The 19721-nt window shown below is 33.1% G+C and overlaps 1 protein-coding gene and 1 pseudogene across 1 annotated transcript; both read right to left on the reverse strand.

The window, feature by feature from the left end:
- Positions 1 to 9967: 9967 nt before the first annotated feature.
- Positions 9968 to 13124, reverse strand: LOC115961635 (annotated as a pseudogene).
- Positions 13125 to 18724: 5600 nt separating this feature from the next.
- LOC115961636 ((S)-scoulerine 9-O-methyltransferase-like) lies at positions 18725 to 19478 on the reverse strand. The gene has a single exon (XM_031080579.1). The coding sequence runs from the start codon at positions 19439 to 19441 to the stop codon at positions 18725 to 18727; it is 717 nt and encodes a 238-aa protein (XP_030936439.1). The 5' UTR covers positions 19442 to 19478.
- Between the last annotated feature and the right edge of the window lie 243 nt (positions 19479 to 19721).

The raw sequence follows: 19721 nt of genomic DNA on the forward strand, positions 1-19721 counted from the left end.
GTATCTTTTTTAAAATAATAATAAAATTTCAGAGTTCTTGATTAGGTGTTGTTAGGGGACATTTTTTTTTTCACCTAATTTTATATAAATACCACCTACTTATTTTCAAACAACACTAATAAATTATTGGGTTTTTCCAAACATTTTTTTGCCATGTTATTATGTTAACCACAAATATTTTATATCTTGTTATTTAAATTGGGTCACGATATAAATTATCATAAAAAACCCAAAAAACTCATATCTTATCTAATTTTAGTGTCATTATTTAGCTAAGCCCAAAACTGGCCCTACGAGCCTAATTCACACATCACATTCTTTTCTAAAACCCAAGGCTACTTATGCTTGGTAATATTTCAAAAGCCTAATTTTCATTGACAATATCAAATACCCAATTTTCGTTGGCATTACTAAATGCCCAAGCTAGTAAAAAGTTCAAAATTATCAATACTTGGCAAAATACTATATCATAATTATTTCACTTAAAATCCAATAATTAACAATGTTTTAAGTTCTTAAACCTATTACTATAATACTAAAAGCATGTGAAGTCTATCTTACAAAACCCATAATAACCATTTATGTTATGTGACACTTTTCATTTTTCCAAAACCCATGGCAAACATGTACCAAGCCCATGGAGAATTATGAATTTGTGTTACTAATATAAAAACACATGGAAAGTTATAATTTAACTTAAACTCATAATATTTATTTATTTCATACCATATTATAAACCCACGGTAACTATTTATTTTACGTAACACTATTCATTTTTCCAAAACCCATGGTGAACATATATATCAAGCTTATGGAGAACTATGAATTTGTGTTACTAATATAAAAGCCCATGGAAAGTTATGATTATTTATTTCAACCATAATATAAACCCAGGGAATTTATATAAGAACCCATGGTCACTATTTATCTTACATCACAACATTCATAATATCTATTTCCAAAACTCATGATAATTATTCACCTTACAAGCATATTATGATTATCTATAGAAAAAACCCATAAGACTATCACATTATTCCATTATAGTGGTTCCTAACATATTTCATTTGAAACCCATGGATATTGCCTCTATTAAAACTCATGGTAAATATTATCACAAGAAACATTGGAGTTTACTATTTAAAAGCCCCAAAGAAAATATCATTTACAAAATAATCCATGGCAAAAATTATGAGAAACTATTCAAATTGTTGTTTAAATCCCATAGAAATAAATACCCAAAACCTATCATAAATATTATTTAAAGCTCATGAATACATTTCATTTTTACTAACAACTAAAGCCCATGTGGAATAAAAATCCATGGCAATATATAGTTTTTTGTTCATTTTGTAGGGCTCACAATGAGAAAGTAAAAGGATAGGCCCAAGTTAAGAGGACCACCAAGTCAAAGGCCTACCAAAGTACTCAGCCCTCATGGCCAAGCCCAACATGAAGTCTCAGCCAAGACAGCCTATGTGTGCAAAATGACCCAGCTGGAGAACTCCATTCAGTTCTGCCTTCCACTTCTCCTCAAGAAGCAACCAAGCTCCCAAACCAAATTAGGAGCTAGCCACCTGTCCCACTGCCAACTCTGATGTGAATAGTACTAGAGGCTGACACCTAAAGGCTAATGGGCAATAAATACCCTTTCTCTTCAAGTTTTGGTCACAACTTAAGGAAGCCATAACCAAGACCTCCAAGTTCATGAAATTCTCAACTAAATAGTTTATTTTATTACTAAAAATGTATGTAATTGATTCATGAACCAAGCCCATGAATTCTAAAGGGGAAAATTTAGGAACATGTGGTTTAGAGGGCATAAAGGGATTTCCAGCAGAACTCTCTGAAGTGGACTTAAACTTTGACACTTGGCTTAGGGTGTTGAGTTCTACTTTCTAGGGTCTAAATCTCAGTTGCAACACTAGGATTCCTCCTTAATACCGGCCTTAATCCCATTGGCTAAACACAATCTCAGAATTCTTAGCATTTAATGCAAGATTATGCTGATTTTTACCCATGTGTGACATTGCCCAAAGAAGCAAAACAGCCCCAAAGCAAATCTCCCATTTTAGGCCAAATCTTAAGATAATTATATTAGCTATTTTGCCCCTAAATCAGTCTTACATTTTGGACTTTTGCTAATTAATGCTCCCTTAAACTCCCTTATAAAAGCCTAAGCATATCAGCCCACAAGACACCAACTCCCTTTGAAATTTCTGATTTGCTTGCCATTTTGCTTGTGGTTTAGCTCTTCTCAAGCTCACAACTCATTTCCCTTAGCCCTCACTCACTTAGCCTTAGACATTCCCTTTCCTTTTCTGCATATTCACAGCCCATAAATGCTTCCTAGTCAGTCACAAACAACCCTTTACTCATTAAAACCTTAACCTCAGCATAAACTCCATCACACCAGCACAAGCCCAAATACCCACTCACTCAAAATAGCCCACATTATTCCATTCATGCCTTATGTATATACATTCCCCAAAATCTTAGTTCAACATTTACTGCATTGAGTTGAAATCTCTCTCTCCCTTCATTCCATCCTATTTTTTCATCTTTTACTTGTAATTATGAAGTCTCTAATCCTTGTTTATTGTTATTATGATGAAAACCATAATGGTTTGGATACTATAGAAGTTTTCCCTTATGTTGAATTAATAATAATAAGGAAAACATATAATTTTTAACATGTAAACACACTTATTAACTTGTCAGACATTTACTGCTGGAGGTCTGTCATATTCACTGTTGGACCATTTTTCCTCTTGTGTACTTGTTATAATGGGTCCACTTTTATATTAACCAATTATGGAGGAAATGCATAATTTTTACTTTGCAAATACATTTATTGACTTTCCAAACATCTATCGTTGGACGTTCCTCTTGCTTACCGCTAGACTATTATTTAAGCACTTGTTATTGTGGATCATTCTTTGTGCTAGCTTATCTTTGCAGGAGGTATTTTTAGGGCCTTATTACAACCTTTGTTAGATGCTCTATTTCATCAAGCTTGAAGAAAATACATTAGCTTCAGTCTCTATATATAGCTTAAGAACTATACAACTAGAACATTCCAGAGAAGAAAACTACTCTAACAGATTTACAACTAATTGCGATCTTTACTTCATAAATTAAGGAGTGACAGCCTGGATGATAGTTACTCTTTGAAGCTAACTGTTCATTGAAGATCATAGCCACAAGCCTTTGTTCACACAGGAGTAGAGCACTGAGCATTTTTGGAACAAACTCCATTAAAGAGGATGACCACAAAGACATCTTTCTCATTGACTTAAACAATACCGTTTCAATATATAGTCTCTCATTAACTTAAACGATACCGTTTCAATATCAAGTCAGAGACACTTAAATGATACGACCTCATTTAGTTAAAAGAGACGTTAGAGGAAGTAGCCGTTATGTGTCTTCCTCTTCTATTTCCAAACTTTTCTCCTTTTAAGTTTCAGTTGCAGAGCTCACTTTAACATCCCCCCTCAAAACCATGGGGTCAATGGACACCATGATTTTGGAGTGGAGAAAGGCAAACCATGAGGTAGATAAGCTCTTGGTAAAAATATCACCAAGCTAATCACCCGTGGCAATGTATTTGACTTGAAGATCCCTACATAGCACTCTTTCACGAACAAAATGGTAATCAACCTCTATGTGTTTTGTGCGAGCATGAAACAAAGGGTTGGAAGCAATGGCTAGAGCAGAAACATTGTCACACCAGAGCTTAGGAGGGAAAGGTAGAAAAATCCCAAGGTCTTTCAAAACCTAGCGAAGCCAAGAGAGCTCAATAGCAGTGGTGGCCAAAGCTCTATACTCGGCTTCAGTGAAGGATCGAGAAATCGTTTCCTGCTTCTTGGCACTCTAGGTAATGGGATTATAACCAAGATAGACGATGTAACCAATGATGGATCTTCTATCATAAGGATCTCCTACCCAATTCGAACCAGAAAAGGTAGAAAGGGAGAGAGGTCCAGGTTGAAGAAAGACACCATAATGCAAGGTACCATTCACATATCTCAGAATTCTTTTAGCAGCAATTAAGTGTACATCAGTAGGAGTAGACATAAATTGACATACTTGTTGAACTGCAAAACTAAGATCTGGCCTAGTGAAGGTTAAATAGTGTAGAGAACCAACCAAGCTTCTAAACTCATGAGGGTTAGAAAGCAAAGAACCATCAGTAGAAGTTAATCTAGCATTAGGAGCACAAGGTGTATGAGCAAGTTTAGAAGTGTGCATATTAACCCTGAGAAGCAAATCCTGAGCATACTTGGTCTGAGTCACAAGCAACCCTTTAGAAGTTCTGGTGATTTGAAGGCCAAGAAAGTAATTGAGAGGACCTAGATCCTTAAGCTCAAAAACTTCAATGAGTTGTGCAATTAAAGAGGATAAAAATTGAGGATTGTTGCCAGTCAGGACTATGTCATCAACATAGACAAGAAGGTATGCCGCCAATTTACCATGTCTAAGAATGAACAAGGAAGAATTTGAAAGAGAAGCCTGAAATCCCATATGTAGTAATTAAGTGGAGAACCTCTCGAATCAAGCTCTAGGGGATTGCTTGAGACCATAGAGAGACTTAAGAAGCTTACAAACATAATCAGGGTGAGCTAAGTCAACATAGCCAGGTGGCTGAACAATATAAACTTCCTCCCTTAGAAAACCATGAAGAAAAGCATTACTTACATCAAGCTGTCTTAGAGGCCAATTGAATTGTATAGCAAGAGAGAGAATAATCCTCATAGTAGGAGGTTTCATGACTGGACTGAAAGTCTCCTTAAAATCAATCCCAAATTGTTGATGAAACCCCTTGGTAATTAACCTGGCCTTATATCTGTTAATAGTCCCATCACAGTTGTGTTTGAGCCTATAAACCCACTTACAACCCACCACATTTTGAGAAGGAGAAGGTGGCACCAAAACCCAAGTACCTTGCCTTTGGAAAGCAGCAAATTCATCATCCATGGCAAGAGACCATTGGGGATAATGAGCTGCAACCTTATAAGTTGGTGGTTCTATAGTAGTGTAATCAGGCTTAGAAATGGAACCTGATTTTGTGGGCTTTGAGCATTGCACTGGACTAGACTAAACACATGTAGTAACAGCTAAATTTGTGGGACTAGGAGCAGATGTTGTAGCAACAGCCTTGGCATGAAGGGCTTTAGGCTTGTAAATGCCATCCTTGGCCCTAGTGAACATAGGATGAGCATTTACAGTAATAGGAACCTATGACTCAGTTGTGGGAATGGTGGCAGGTATAGGTTGAGGAGGTGAGGTAGATGAGAGAGGGATAAGGCTTGATAGGGATTGATCAGTAGGTGTAGGAACAGATGATGAGGATTGAGATGAGGAATCAAGTATAGGAGTGGGATTAGACTGTGTAGGAGTAGATTGTGATGGTATGGAATGAGAATTATGTGGCTGAGAGTCAAAAGATGTATATAGGAAAGGGACAGGACATGGAGTAGATGTCTAAGCAGAAGATGTAGTGGATGGACCAGTGGTTAATGACTGAGGTGTAAAGAACTCATGTTCATTGAAATGGACATGTCTTGAAATGTAAATCCAAGAGGTTTTAAGGTCTTGACAGATATAACCCTTGGTATGTGCTAGATAACCAAGGAAGATACAAGGTGTGGTATGTGGCAGCAACTTGTGTGAATTATAGGACCTTAGTAAGGGAAAACAAGTGCAACCAAAAGACCTTTGGTGTGTGATATCAAGTTTGGATTTAAACAAAAGTTCCCAAGGAGTGAAATTCTGAAGTATGGGAGTAGGAAGCCTGTTAATGACATGAATAGCTGTAGAGACAACATAAGACCAGTAAGAGGGTGGTAATTGGGAAAGATAGCATGGTAAGGGCACACTCAATGATGTGTCTATGCTTTCTCTCTGCCACCCCATTTTGTTAGGGTGTGTGAGGACAGGAAAACTGGTGAACAATACCATGAGTTGAACAAAAGTGTTTGAAGGCATTGGAAGTGTATTCTCCACCATTATTAGTTCTTAAAACCTTAAGTTTAGAATCAAGTTGAGTTTCAACTGTGGCTTTAAAGAACTTAAAGACATTAAGAATATTGGATTTATGTTTAAGTAAGTAGAGCCAAGTGAATTTAGAATACTCATTAACAAACAAAATGTAATATTGAAAATCATTGAGAGATGTAACAGGTGCTGGACCCCAAACATCAGAATGCACCAATTCAAGAGGTTTTGAAGCTTGAAAATCAGAAATAGGAAAAGGAAACTGATGGACAAGATATGTTCAAAGAAGATAAGCTACAGCAAGGACTTTGTTACTTGGATGACCTATTCTATGGTGCCAAAGTAACCATTTATTTGCTTTATTTACATGAAAAACAGTAGGAAATTGAGAAACAATTGAAACATGATTCTATTGTGAAGGTGGCTCAGAACTGATAGGTGGAGTTGGCTTGATGAAGTTCTTGGAGTAGATAGGGTAGGCCCCATTCTCACTCAAGCCCTTGTAAAGGAGTATCCTCGTAGGAATATCCTGGATTTTAATTTGATTTGCATCAAAATAGCAAGAGCAGTTATTATGCAAGCAGAATTTGTGGACTGAAAGTAAATTCATTGCAATTCTTGGCACATGAAGGACATTTTTAAGGATGAAATTATGGTATTTAGTGTGTAAGGTAGTGTTACCTATATGGTTGATAGGCAAGGACTGACCATTTCCCACAGTGATTTGCTCAGGTCCCTTATATTGAGATTGATTGGAGAGATTGTTGAGATTGGTAGTGAGGTGATCTGATGAACCAGAATCAGCAAGCCAAGGATCTTGATTATTGGCAATTGCTGCATTTGATGCACTGCCCATGGCAACAAGTTTTGTAGGAGGATTTTTGCCTTGATAAGCAAAATCCATCCTAAGGTAACAATCCAGTGCTTGATGTCTAGATTTTCCACAAATCTGACAACTTGGACATTCATGCTTGAAGCCCTGAGAGGAACTTTGAGGAGAAAAGTTCTAAGTAAAATGTGGAGATGCTTGTGGAGAAAAATGAGGTGCCTATGGTGAGAAATGATGTTGTCCACCAAAATTATTGTATCTGCCACCTCCTCTTCCTCTATTGGAGTTATTTCTCCCTTTTCCCCTACCAGATCCATGATTCTGTGTCTGATTCTGTGTACTGCTATTGGCTTTGCTATTAGAAGCAAACATAGCAAGTGAGTGAGAGACTAAATCAAGATGATCAGTCATAGCTTGTTCCTCACTCTGTAGCATAATGGCAAGTTTCTCATAGGAAATAGGATCACTCCTAGTTCGAATTGCAGAGTAGAAATGTGCAAATTCTCTAGGAAGTCCTCTGAGTACAATGCAAATCAGCTCTTCATTGTCAACAACCACTCCCACAACTAGGAGCTTGTCACGTGCAATTTTTATCTTCTACAGGAAAGAATTCATAGATTCATTTCCTTTCTTGATACCTTGTAGTTCAAGCTTAAGGTTCAAGATATTGGCTCCTAATGTAGAAGTGAACCTCTGTTCAAGAGTGTTCCAAACTTCTCTTGAGCTAGAAATGCCGACAACAAGTGAAAACACTTGTGGAGTGAGAGTTGAATTTATCAAGGAAAGGAGTGCCTTATCCCTGATCCTCCAAGATTGAAAATCTGGATTAACAACTGAAGTTGTATTTCCTACTATATCAAGCACAAAAGGTGATGGCTTTGGTGTTGTGCCATCAATATGTTCAACTAGGGAATAAGCCTTGAGTATGTTGAACAATTGATGCTTCCATGGAATGTAGTTAGTGTAGTCAAGCTTGATTGACATGAGATTGGACATGGTGGAGAGTAATAATAACGGTAACTGTATAGAGGTTGAAGGAGTAGAAACTATATGGATAGGAGTTGTGTGTGTGGATTGAGCAGTATCTGTTGGTGGTGTTGGAGCCATGGATCAAGGCTCTGATACCTGAAAGAAATTGAAGCTTGAGAGATGGTTAACAATGGCAGATGAACAAGCAACAAAGAGAGAGGAGAGAGAGAGAGAGAGAGAAATAGCTTGAAGCTTAAGAACTATACAACTAGAACATTCCAGAGAAGAAAACTGCTCTAACAGATTTACAACTAATTGCGATCTTTACTCCATAAATTAAGGAGTGACAGCCTGGATGACAGTTACTCTTTGAAGCTAACTATTCATTGAAGATCATAGCCACAAGCCTTTGTTCACACAGGAGCAGAGCACTGAGCATTTCTAGAACAAACTCCATTAAAGAGGATGACCACAACGACATTGTTTCTCATTAACTTAAACGATACCGTTTCAATATAAAGTCTCTCATTAACTTAAACAATACCGTTTCAATATCAAGTCAGAGACACTTAAATGATATGATCTCGTTTAGTTAAAAGAGACGTTAGAGGAAGTAGCTGTTATGTGTCTTTCTCTTCTATTTTCAAACTTTTCTCCTTTTGAGTTTCAGTTGCAGAGCTCACTTTAACAAACCTAGACCTTGAGCAAAATAGGTCTTTCACACTTCATCGATAGCCTTTGGGCCATATTCCAAGCTTAAAGTCAAGTCTCGGTCTTGCCTCCCCTAACATCATGTGGGCAACGACAAAAAAAACACCCCCAACAGGTGTGTAATCTCATTTTCAATAATTAATAAAAAGATTGTTCCTCAAAAAAGAAATGATAAAAAGACGTATTTAATTTTTTAAAATGATAAAAAAAAAAAAAAAAAATTTAAATCTCACAAGAAAATTCAAGTAAATGAAGAATTTTTAGAGGCAGGAAATCATAGTGCTGATGCGGTGCCTACCCTATTCTTAAAAAAAAATATTTAAAAAAAAAAAATTCTTAGTGCCAATCTATCCCCTCAAAGTGTTAATGGGCACATAGAAGGGCTAAATCAGCACTTCAAGGCCTTTCAGGTTTGTTTTTTACTCCAATTTTCGGTAATCTTTAAAAGATATATAAATCCATAGTTTTTTTATTTACAATTGACTCTTCTTTGGTTGAGGGTGATTCCAATTGGATTAACTTTTACAAATTATCAAATATTTATTTGTTTTTGAAAAATGATTAATTAATTCCAGTTGGATGTCAAAATAACCATTTTGTATTTGTAAATTGTCAGAATGGACATTACCTAAATATTTTCTTTTCCCTCTAGTTTTACTCAACCGAACCATGAAAGGTTTGGTAACTTTGATGAGAGCAGTAGCATCTAAGGATACAACCAAAAAAAGAAAAACCTATTTTGCATCTTTAAACACTATTTTATCTATTTTACCAACTCATTTTATAACTCATCCTACATCTCAGTTTTTATTTTTACATATAACTTCATAAAATAATATAAATTACCTAATAAAATAATAAAAAGTATTCTTGTTTCTCTCTTTCATAGGTTGCAAATTCTTTTAGGTATACAAACCCGGATGGAGTGGGTTTACACCCCCTAATTGCTAGTGCCCTGAGTTTTGAAAAATGTTCTTACCAAAAGAGCATTTTATTCATGAAATGGAGTATTTTCTTTCTTGGAACAGCATATCTAGCTTTTTGATGATTTTTTTTTGCTAAAATGCTATATATAAAATGTAAAAGTTAAATAAAATAAATAAATATCACATGAAACTCACAAATAGTTAAAAAAAAAAAAAGTAAAAGATAAATAAAATAAGTACGTGACTATCGTGCAACTTGCAAATAGCAAGAAAAATAAACAATAAATTGGCTTATAATTAAGTGCATCCCAAATGGGCACTTCATTTCATCATTCCTAAAGGGAACTTGTACCATTAATCAATTTTATATATATATATATATATATATATATATATAATAAGTATGCAACTCAAGTGGGACTAGCAAATAGAATGAAATAAATAATAAGTTGACTTATAAATGCATCCCAAATGGTCACTTCAAAGTTCATTGTCACTAAAGGGAGCTCGTACCACTAATCGAATTTCTTTCTTAATTTTTAAGAAATTCAATAACATTAATGCCTTGACCAATCGCGAATATCTTTGTTTCAGCAAACCCTACAGCTTTTCCTAGGGTCTCAAATTCGGCTAATGTTCTCACCTTGCCCTCATGGAAGAGCATCATGTAGAAGTCATCAATTGTATTCACTGAGGTGAAGTCGTTTTCCAATGCTTGAGGGATTAGAGTTTCCAATGCTATCACTTTCCCATGAATTGGCAATGCTTCCCAACAATTTTTCAACAACTTCTTGCAGTGTTCATCATCCCAGTTATGGAGTATCCACTGCTTGCATACAAATTAGAATACACGTGTAAAGTTTGTTATTATTCTTAAAATAGGTTGCCATGCATTATTATATTTTCAAATATTGGAAGAAATGGCATGATTATATTAGTATCTAGCTAGTAGAAGCTGGCCATGTTATTTTCTAGCTTATGAAAATTTTGATCTTTCATGGATGATAATTAATTTCAATCTTCCATTTTATTTATACATCTATATCCTTGTGTTCTGCTGATGTAAATTTATTGGAATTGCTTTGCATGGATTTTCCACTTCTTTTATTTTACCATAGCAACCTTCGACTTCATGTATAAATCAACCAAATGATTTTTTTTTTTTTTTTTAAATTAAAGAATAACCAACCTTCAATAAATTGCTTCAGCTCTTGGTAAAGATTCAAACATATTTCCACTGATATGCTCCACACCTAAAAAGGGATAAGAATTCAAGTTAATTATTAAAAAGGGAAAATTTTTAGTTTTGGAAAATAAATGATGCATGTTATAACTTATAACGCGGAAATTTTCATCAAGAAAAACCACCTTAAGTGGCATTATTATTATTATTATTATTAATAAACAGTGTAAAACAAAACAAAAATAATAAAATCATGGAAATCAATAATTGAAAAATAGAAAATAAAACAACCACCTTTTGTTTTCTTTTGATGACATTTATGAATGAATTTGAGTTGTATTGATACGTATATTTCAAATGAGTAGGTGTAAGTGTGTAACATATCATTTCAGAACTAATATGTATATCGTAAGTATTTTTGTTTGAGTAAAATTTTTGATGCTCATTCAATCATGCATTTGTAATTTTTAGCAAACAAATTATACAAACCATTGTTTTCTAAATCCATATTCTAAATAATCAAATCCAAATTCAATCTATATTATATTAGGTAAGTTTAATTATACATTTGGTCCTCAACTTTTATGTACCCTCTATTTCAAAATTGTTCCTAATCTTTCAAATGTTTCAATTTAGTTATGGACATTTTTAATATGTGTCAAAAAAGAATATGTCATTAACTAGTGGATGGAAAATATGATGCAACAAACAAAAACACTAAAATTAAGAATAAATACCAACATTGAGCCTAGGTAGTAGCTAATGATGGCAGGCGGACATGTCTTTTTGTTTTTTGAAACTCAATAGTAATGTCAAAAAGGTTCCTAACATAGTTTTCTGACAACTATCGTGTCCTTTCTTTTTTAATGCTTAAACTTATTTTTCAGCCAAAAAAAAAAAAAAATGCTTGAACTTATTTTGTATGTGTACATATTCACATACAAAACTTTCGTACTTTCATTAGTTAAAAAAAAAAAAAAATTTAAAAAGAAAAAAAAAAAGAGGAAAATAACTTTTATATACGCGCTTGTTACATTTTTGTTTTTTAATTCATTATTTGCAAGCAAAAGTAGGGGTATGCATGAGTCGGGTTGAGGAAATTTGTTGACCCAACCCACCATAGTGGGTCAAAAAAAATTCAACCCAACCAAACTCATCACATAAGTCCAACCTAACCCACATGGATCGAGTTGAATCCATGGATTTGACAATTTTTATTGTTATTATTATTAAATTGAGTAGAAAAAATATAAATATTAATATATTAAAAAAATCTAAAGATTAGTATCAATGTAACTCCTTAAAAGCAAACAACACTAATGACTAAACAACAATAATAATTTATTAGAGTTTGTGTGAATTAATTGGCTTTTATATAGGATAGGAAAAACTGGTTATTTTAACAATTTTATTAATTATATAATATATTATATATATATATATATATTAAATTAGTATTAATAGGAGGAATCAAGGAAGTGTTGCTCTACAACTAGTTTTTTTTAAAAATTATTAAATATATAATATATTTTAAATATATATTAAATATGGGTGGGTCGGTTCGGATTTGGTGGGCTTGTAATTTTATGACCCAAACCTAACTCAACCCGTTATAAAAAAAATTTTTGTAACCCAACCCAACCTACCAAGTCTTAAAAACCAACCCAACTTGGTGGGTCGATGGGTTTTCTACACACCCTTAGGCAAAAGTGACATGTGTAAGATGTATGTAACAAGTGTGTGTAATAGATATTGACAAAAAAAAATTTAAAAATTAAAATTAAAATGTCAAACCTGATAGCTTGGGCGCAACACTAATTACATTGGGTAAGTCAAAATTTTTTCCATGAATGTGGGGATACAAAGAAATTATGTTCCCAAGAGAAGTTCCCATGCCGCCCCCTACATCCAACAACTCCTTTACCTCTTCAAAGCCACGATACACCTTAAGTACCTCATTCAAGAATAGTTTTGCGCTATGTGTCATAAATTCTTGGAATAGTTTATCAAACTTTGGCTCCTTTGCCATGTGCTCATAAAAATTTGCACCATAGGTAGAGTAGAAAGGCTTGCACTCTGGTTCAAGCACCATGTTCTTAAGCATGTATAGGGGTTCAACCATCATTCTTTCACTTAAAAAGAGTACCGTCGAGGCCGAGGAAACTCCGTCCTTATTAGTTGCTAAGTGACGAGTTAACTGTGTTAGGCCATAACACATTTCCTGATGTGTGGCATCATCCCCACTTTGGCATGGCCTTTGAGACATTGACAAGAGAGAGTTTACGCTGAGCAGCCTTAGTATCCGGTCCAAAGTGATAGCCGCACTCGGATTGGTTGTTGGGATCTTCTCAACAATCTCAGCTGCAGAAAGTTGAGCTTCAGAACCTGCATTGGCAATGATATTGAAGATGTCTAGCTCAATTGCAGCTCTTAGAGACATTTGAATGACAATCGAATTTCCCAACACCCAAGATGATAGATGATCTTCACCCCTTTGGTCTTCCATGTCTTTGGAGTTTTCTTTGATATGTTTCCATCGCTCAGTGTAATGGAACATTTATAATATTATATGTCTGTTAAGAATAGCTTATTTAGTTGAAACTAAAATTTTTTGTTAAAATTTAGTACTGTAAATAAAACTAAAAAGTAGTTGAAATAGTATAGTAGAACTTATGAATAGTACCAAAAATAAGCTAAATAGAAAAAAAAAACTAATTTTTTTAAGCTAATGATAAACGCACACTACTTTGTATAATTGGCCGTTCATTGTGAGATTAACAAACCGTCCACTTATTTTTTTTTTAAATAAAAAAATAAAAAATAAAAACAAAAAACTACTCTCAATATAGCATCATGTCGATTTAAGGGTAATTAAATTAGATGTCAATTGGACACTTCTCCAAAAAATAAAAAAGGTGAGAAGTTAGAATAAGAAATGACACACACACACACACACACAAAAAAAACTCTTCCCAAGATGGGACCAACTCGATTCAAGGGTAATTAAGTTAGATGTTAGAAGGAGAATGAAATGACAAAGAAACAAGAAACTGTCCTCAAGATGGCGCCAACTTGATTCAAGGGTAATTAAGTTAGATGTTAGAATGAGAATGAAATGGCAAAAAATAGTAAGCCGAGTAGTATCAAGATCTTTCTTACTAAATTAAGGTAATTTATAAGCTTTTGCTCCCTAAAATATACCGTAAATTTGATTTTGACTTTAGTAATTATGTTGTTTAAAACTATTATTACATTTTATAATGGATGATAAATAACAGTTATCTTGAAGTAAATATCATAAATTAAGTTCTATCTTTATCCTAAAAAAAAATCATAAATTAAAATACTAAGTCCAATATTGATCGTTGTGGATATGTAAAATGATGATTTTACATTTGGATGTATAAAATGACTACTTTATAATATACGTACCTTTATAATTTGTAAGATTTGACATCGCTTGAAAATTAATGATGCATATATTTTTTCCTTAACCGAAAGTTTTGAAATCCCTATCTTTTTAAGTTCTTACCAACACCGAAAGAACATATTATTTATGAAAGGGAGATTCAATAATACATATAACTAGTCGGAAACTCGTGCAACGCACGGGAACTTACCTATTTATAATAGACTAAAATAATTTTATAAAATTTTAAATTGATTATGAAACTATACTATTGCGTGAATGCTCCTATCTTTTTGAGTTACAATTTGATGAATAAGCCAAATTTAGATATTGAAAAAAAATAACTAAAAAGTTTTGATGTTAAAACGTTCGAAAGGGGAAAAAATCAGAAAATTTACTGGCACTGCCTAAAAATTATTGAAACAAAACAAAATATATATGACTACCAAATAGAGAAATATAAGAGAAAAATAGGTTACCTTCAAGAGAATAATCCATAGTTATAACAGTTGAAATTTGCTAAACTGTTTCAAATATTGCAAAAAATTGAACCCAAAAATTTAGATGGTCAAACTTTCAAAAGACAATAAAATTAAAAATCAAAACATTCAGAACCTACAAATTATAAAAACAAAACAAAACAAAAAGTCATTATTGCGAGACAATTTCAATAAGGATGAAAAGCTTTTCTAAGTTTTTTTTATCCAATTCTTCCTAATTGATGAAAAATTTGGTTCAAACATTGTCGAACACTTTGAAGGTGCAAATAATATAGGCTTCCAACATAAGAAGCATTACACCATAAGAGAAAACATAAGATAACGTATAGTGCATATACCTTACTCCACAGCTATGAGAAAATATCCACACAAAAGAAATTGAAAACTTGTACATACGTCTCCATAAGGTAAAGCTTAAGGTTATATAATCTAAATTAATATAGAATATAGCATCTTTGAACCACACAAAAAGTTAGCAAACTTACTACAATACTTGTAATTATACTATATATTGTAAAGTACTACTCCATACAAAACAAAAGCAAAAAAAACTAATTCACAAAAAAGAGAAAAAGTAATAGCAAGCGTACCAAAGAAATTGAAACTTAGGATTTTCTCTCTTAGTGGAGACGGACAGAGGAGATTGTTTTAGGGTTTTTAAAGATTTTGTCTCTTATATATATAAGAGACTCCTGTTAGAACTCTCTCACTATTTAGTTTTAAAAATTAAATATTTTTTAAATTAAAATGATGATGTGGAAAATTGTGAGAGTTTCAAAAGTTTCGGTTTTATATATATATATATATATAGATGACTTTATTTCAACATCGATATCCCTAGAGGGGACTCGTACTATTTAATATTCAATTGATTTCTTAATATTTAAGAAATTCAATAACATTAATGCCTTGACCAATCGGGAATGTCTTTATTTCAGCAAACCCTACAGCTTTTCCCAGGCCTTCAAATTCAGCTATTGTTCGCACCTTGCCCCATGCAAGAGCATCATGTAGAAGTCATCAATTATTGCATTCACTGAGGCGAAGTCGTTTCCCAATACTTGAGGGATTAGAATTTCCGATGCTATCACCTTCCCATGAATTGGTAATGCTTCCCAGCAATTTTTCAACAACTTCTTGCAGTGTTCATCATCCCAGTTATGGAGTATCCACTGCTTGCATAAAAATTACAACACTACAGTTTGTTAATTATTATTCTTAATCTTAAAAACAGGTTGCCATGCATTATTATATTTTCCAATGGAAGAAGTGGCACGATTATATTATTATCTAGTAGAAGTTGGCCATGTTATTATTTTCTAGCGGATGATAATTTTGAATTTCCATTTTATTTCTCACGGATGATAATTAATTTCGATCTTCCGTTTTATTTAGATCTTTATATCCTTGTATTCTGCTTATGTAAATTTATTGGAATTGCTTTGCATGGATTACCCATTTTTTTAATTTACCATATGCAACCTTTGACTGCATATTCATGTATGCTTTACTATATAGGCAAGTAAGGCAATTGCCTTATGCCCCCAAATATAAAAAGGTCCCTCAAATATTAACCAAAAAATTTTAAAAAATAAATAGATAAAAGAGAAACAAAAATTTAGGCTAATAATGTCTATTAATTAAGCTCAAAATTTAGCCAATGCATTAAAATCTCTGTGTTTAGTAAGCGTGCACTTTGGGAAAAATTTGCTATATAGCATTTAACCAAAGTTATTTAATTATGTAGCATCTTTTTAGAACTTAAATTTGTTAAACTCGAGTTCCAAGTGAAATTTGAGTTTACCAAGCTCAAATTCCAAGCATTATATTTGATCAGACTATCCTTATATTTATAAACCCAATATCAATTTTTTTATAAAAATTTCCTCCAAATAAATAATAACAAACAAAATATAAACTATAAATTATGAAAAATTCTTTAAAACTATATTCTAAAATTTCAAAATGACATGTATAATACAAAAATAACTATTTAATTTTTATGGAAATCATGACATTATATTTGTTATGTTTGTAAATAAAAATAAATATTTTATTTTATTTTAGCATCAAACCAATCTCAAATAGGAGATATAAATATTTTATTTTATTTTTGCATTTAAGTTGTTGTGGGGGGAAGCGATAAAGATAAGGGAATAGATTTTGATAATTTGTTTTATGTTTTATTTTCATTTGTTAAATGATAAGTGAAAAATAGTAAAATTGTTAATTTATAACAAATGTGAATTTTTTTTAAGTTTGGGAATTTGGATACCCACCTGTTTTAAATGAAATCCACATTCCTAAAATAAGAGGTACGTTGAGTGGGAATCTAGATACTTCTAGCGTCTGATTCTTTTATGTGATTTACAATTAAACGTGAGAATCTTTTAATATTCCTAAGCACCCTAAACTTTACTCCATACCAAATGCCACCTTATTGATTTGATTTTCTCTTTGCCGTTGGGTTAAGTGTTTACCGAATGAAAATGTGATGTGGTTGAATGAAAACAAGGCTTATTCAACAAAACAAAGAAAACAAAGGCTTGGGGTCCGTTTGATACATGTGTTTAAAAATCGAAAATTATTGTTTGAAAACATTTGTGGAAATACGTGTGAGTGAAAAAATATGTGAAAAAACGTGTAATACTGTTTAAAAACTGAAAATGGTTGTTTGAAAATACAAACCAAACACCCCTTTGTCTTTCCAAATTTTCTATAGGTGTACAACACTATCGATACTTATCTTCATTTGTTTCTTTTTTTTTTAATTTGTTTATTTTTTTTTTTATAAAAAGTAAAGCAAAGTGATAGTTTATCTTCCTTTGTTTATTTTATTTTGTTTGTAATAAAACACAAAAATTCCTATCTTTTATTTTATTTAAAAAAAATTGTCAATTGTAGTTAATAATATACCTAATAATTTTGCATCTCAAAAAAGCAATAAAAATAGATTTTAAATAAAAATACTATATATAAAGTTGTTAATAATATTTAATAGATGTTTAAATAACAAAAAATGCCCCCTTTAAATTTTTTGCCCCCTAAGATACCTGAGCCGGTCCTGTACCCAAATATTTTTATTTTTTCAAGGGGAAAAAAAAAAAGAAAGAGAAACCAACCTTCAATAAAATTGCTTCTGCTCTTGGTAAAGATTCAAACATATTTCCGCTAACATTCTCCACACCTAACAAGGGATAAGAATTCAAGTTAATTATTAAAAAGGGAGAAAATTAGTATTGGTAAATAAATGAAGCATGTTATAACTTGTAACGTAGCCCTTTTCATGAAGAGAAACCAAAGTGGCATTATTATTGTTGTTGTTGTTGTTATACAAAATTGTAAAACAAAACAAAAATAACAAAATCATGGAAATCAAGAATGAAAAAATAGAAAATAAAACAACCACTTTTTGTTTGCTTTTGATGACCTTTATGAATGAATTTTAGTTGTATTAATATGTATATTTCAAATGAGAAGATGTAAGATATCATTTTACAACTAATATGTAAAGTCTATACTTTTAGATTGGCAACAATAAACAATTGTAACAGTTTAGAACTAAGTTTGTCTAGATAGAATTAAAATGGATTATATTTGATCAAGATAAATCAGATTCAAAATAGTGGAAGGCTCAAGAAATAAGTAGAAAATAGACTGTTGTTGTGCTGCATTTTGATTGGCTCGACAGGTCAAGAGTCACTTATCTCGACCAATCAAATTGCATGTCTTAACCAACTGAGACTCGGGCAATTGGGCAAACAACTTAGTTTTTCAGCCGTTCGATAGAACTTTAAGTATATATAAATACAAACCATAAAGCACATTTCTACAAACACACGAGGGTAGTATTTTTGTACACAAATTTGGGTTTTTCCAAGCTCTCTTGAAACATCAATGGGAGACTACGTAGAAACAACAAATCCATTGAAAAAGCGAATTGCTGCAATCAATTAACCACAGTTACTTTTTATAAAAATACCAACGTTGAGCCGAGGTAGTAGCTAATGACGGCAGACAGGCGTTTTTTTGGTTTTTTGAAACTCAATGCTGATGTCAAAAGGGTTCCTAACATGTTTCTCTAACAACTGTCATGTCTTTTGTCACAAATTTTGTGCAAAAGTAGCATGTATGTAAGGTATATGTAATAGGTAGACATTGCCAAAAAAATAATAATAATAAGAAAAGAGGAAAATGTCAAACCTGAGAGCTTGGAGCCACACTAATTACATTGGGTAAGTCAAAGTTTTTTCCATGAATGTGGGGATACATAGAAATTATGTTCCCAAGAGAAGTTCCCATGCCGCCCCCTACATCCAATAACTCCTTTATCTCTTCAAAACCACGATACACCTTAAGTACCTCATCCAAGAATAGTTTTGAGCTATGTGTCATAAATTCTTGGAATAGTTTATTGAACTTTGGCTCCTTTGCTGCGTACTTATAAAAATTCTCACCATAGTTTGAGTAGAAAGGCTTGCACTCTGGTTCAAGCACCATGTTCTTAAGCATGTATTGGGGTTCAACCATCATTCTTTCACTGAAAAGTAGCACCATCGAAGCCGAGGAAACTCCGTCCTTATTAGTTGCTGAGTGACGAGTTAACTGTGTTAGGCCATAACACATTTCTTGATGTGTGGCATCATCCCCACTTTGGCATGGCCTTTGAGACATTGACAAGAGAGAGTTTACGCTGAGCAGCCTTAGTATCCGGTCCAAAGTGATAGCCGCGTTCGGATTGGTTGTTGGGATCTTCTCAACAATCTCAGCTGCAGAAAGTTGAGCTTCAAAACCTGCATTGGCAATAATATTGAAGATGTCTAGCTCAATTGCAGCTCTTAGAGACATTTGAATGACAATCGAATTTCCCAACACCCAAGATGATAGATGATCTTCACCTCTTTGGTCTTCCATGTCTTTGGAGTTAGTTTTGATCCCCTCACTTGGTATAATGGAATATTTATAATACTACCTGGTAAGTTGGTATATTAACTATAGTTATTTCTTCTTATTCTTACTGCCTGTGGTATGGGAGGTGGTATATAGTGTTTTCATAATATGTATTCTCTCCTTCACATAGGAGTGGACACCACACATTATGTATTTTTGCGTGGTATGGACATGTGACCCTCATTTTACCGTACAATGGTAACGAGGACATGCCTACGTGCAGAGTGTCAAAATTTGTGGCTTG

The sequence above is a fragment of the Quercus lobata genome, chromosome 9, assembly GCF_001633185.2.
Source record: "Quercus lobata isolate SW786 chromosome 9, ValleyOak3.0 Primary Assembly, whole genome shotgun sequence".
NCBI classification, from domain to species: Eukaryota; Viridiplantae; Streptophyta; class Magnoliopsida; order Fagales; family Fagaceae; genus Quercus; species Quercus lobata.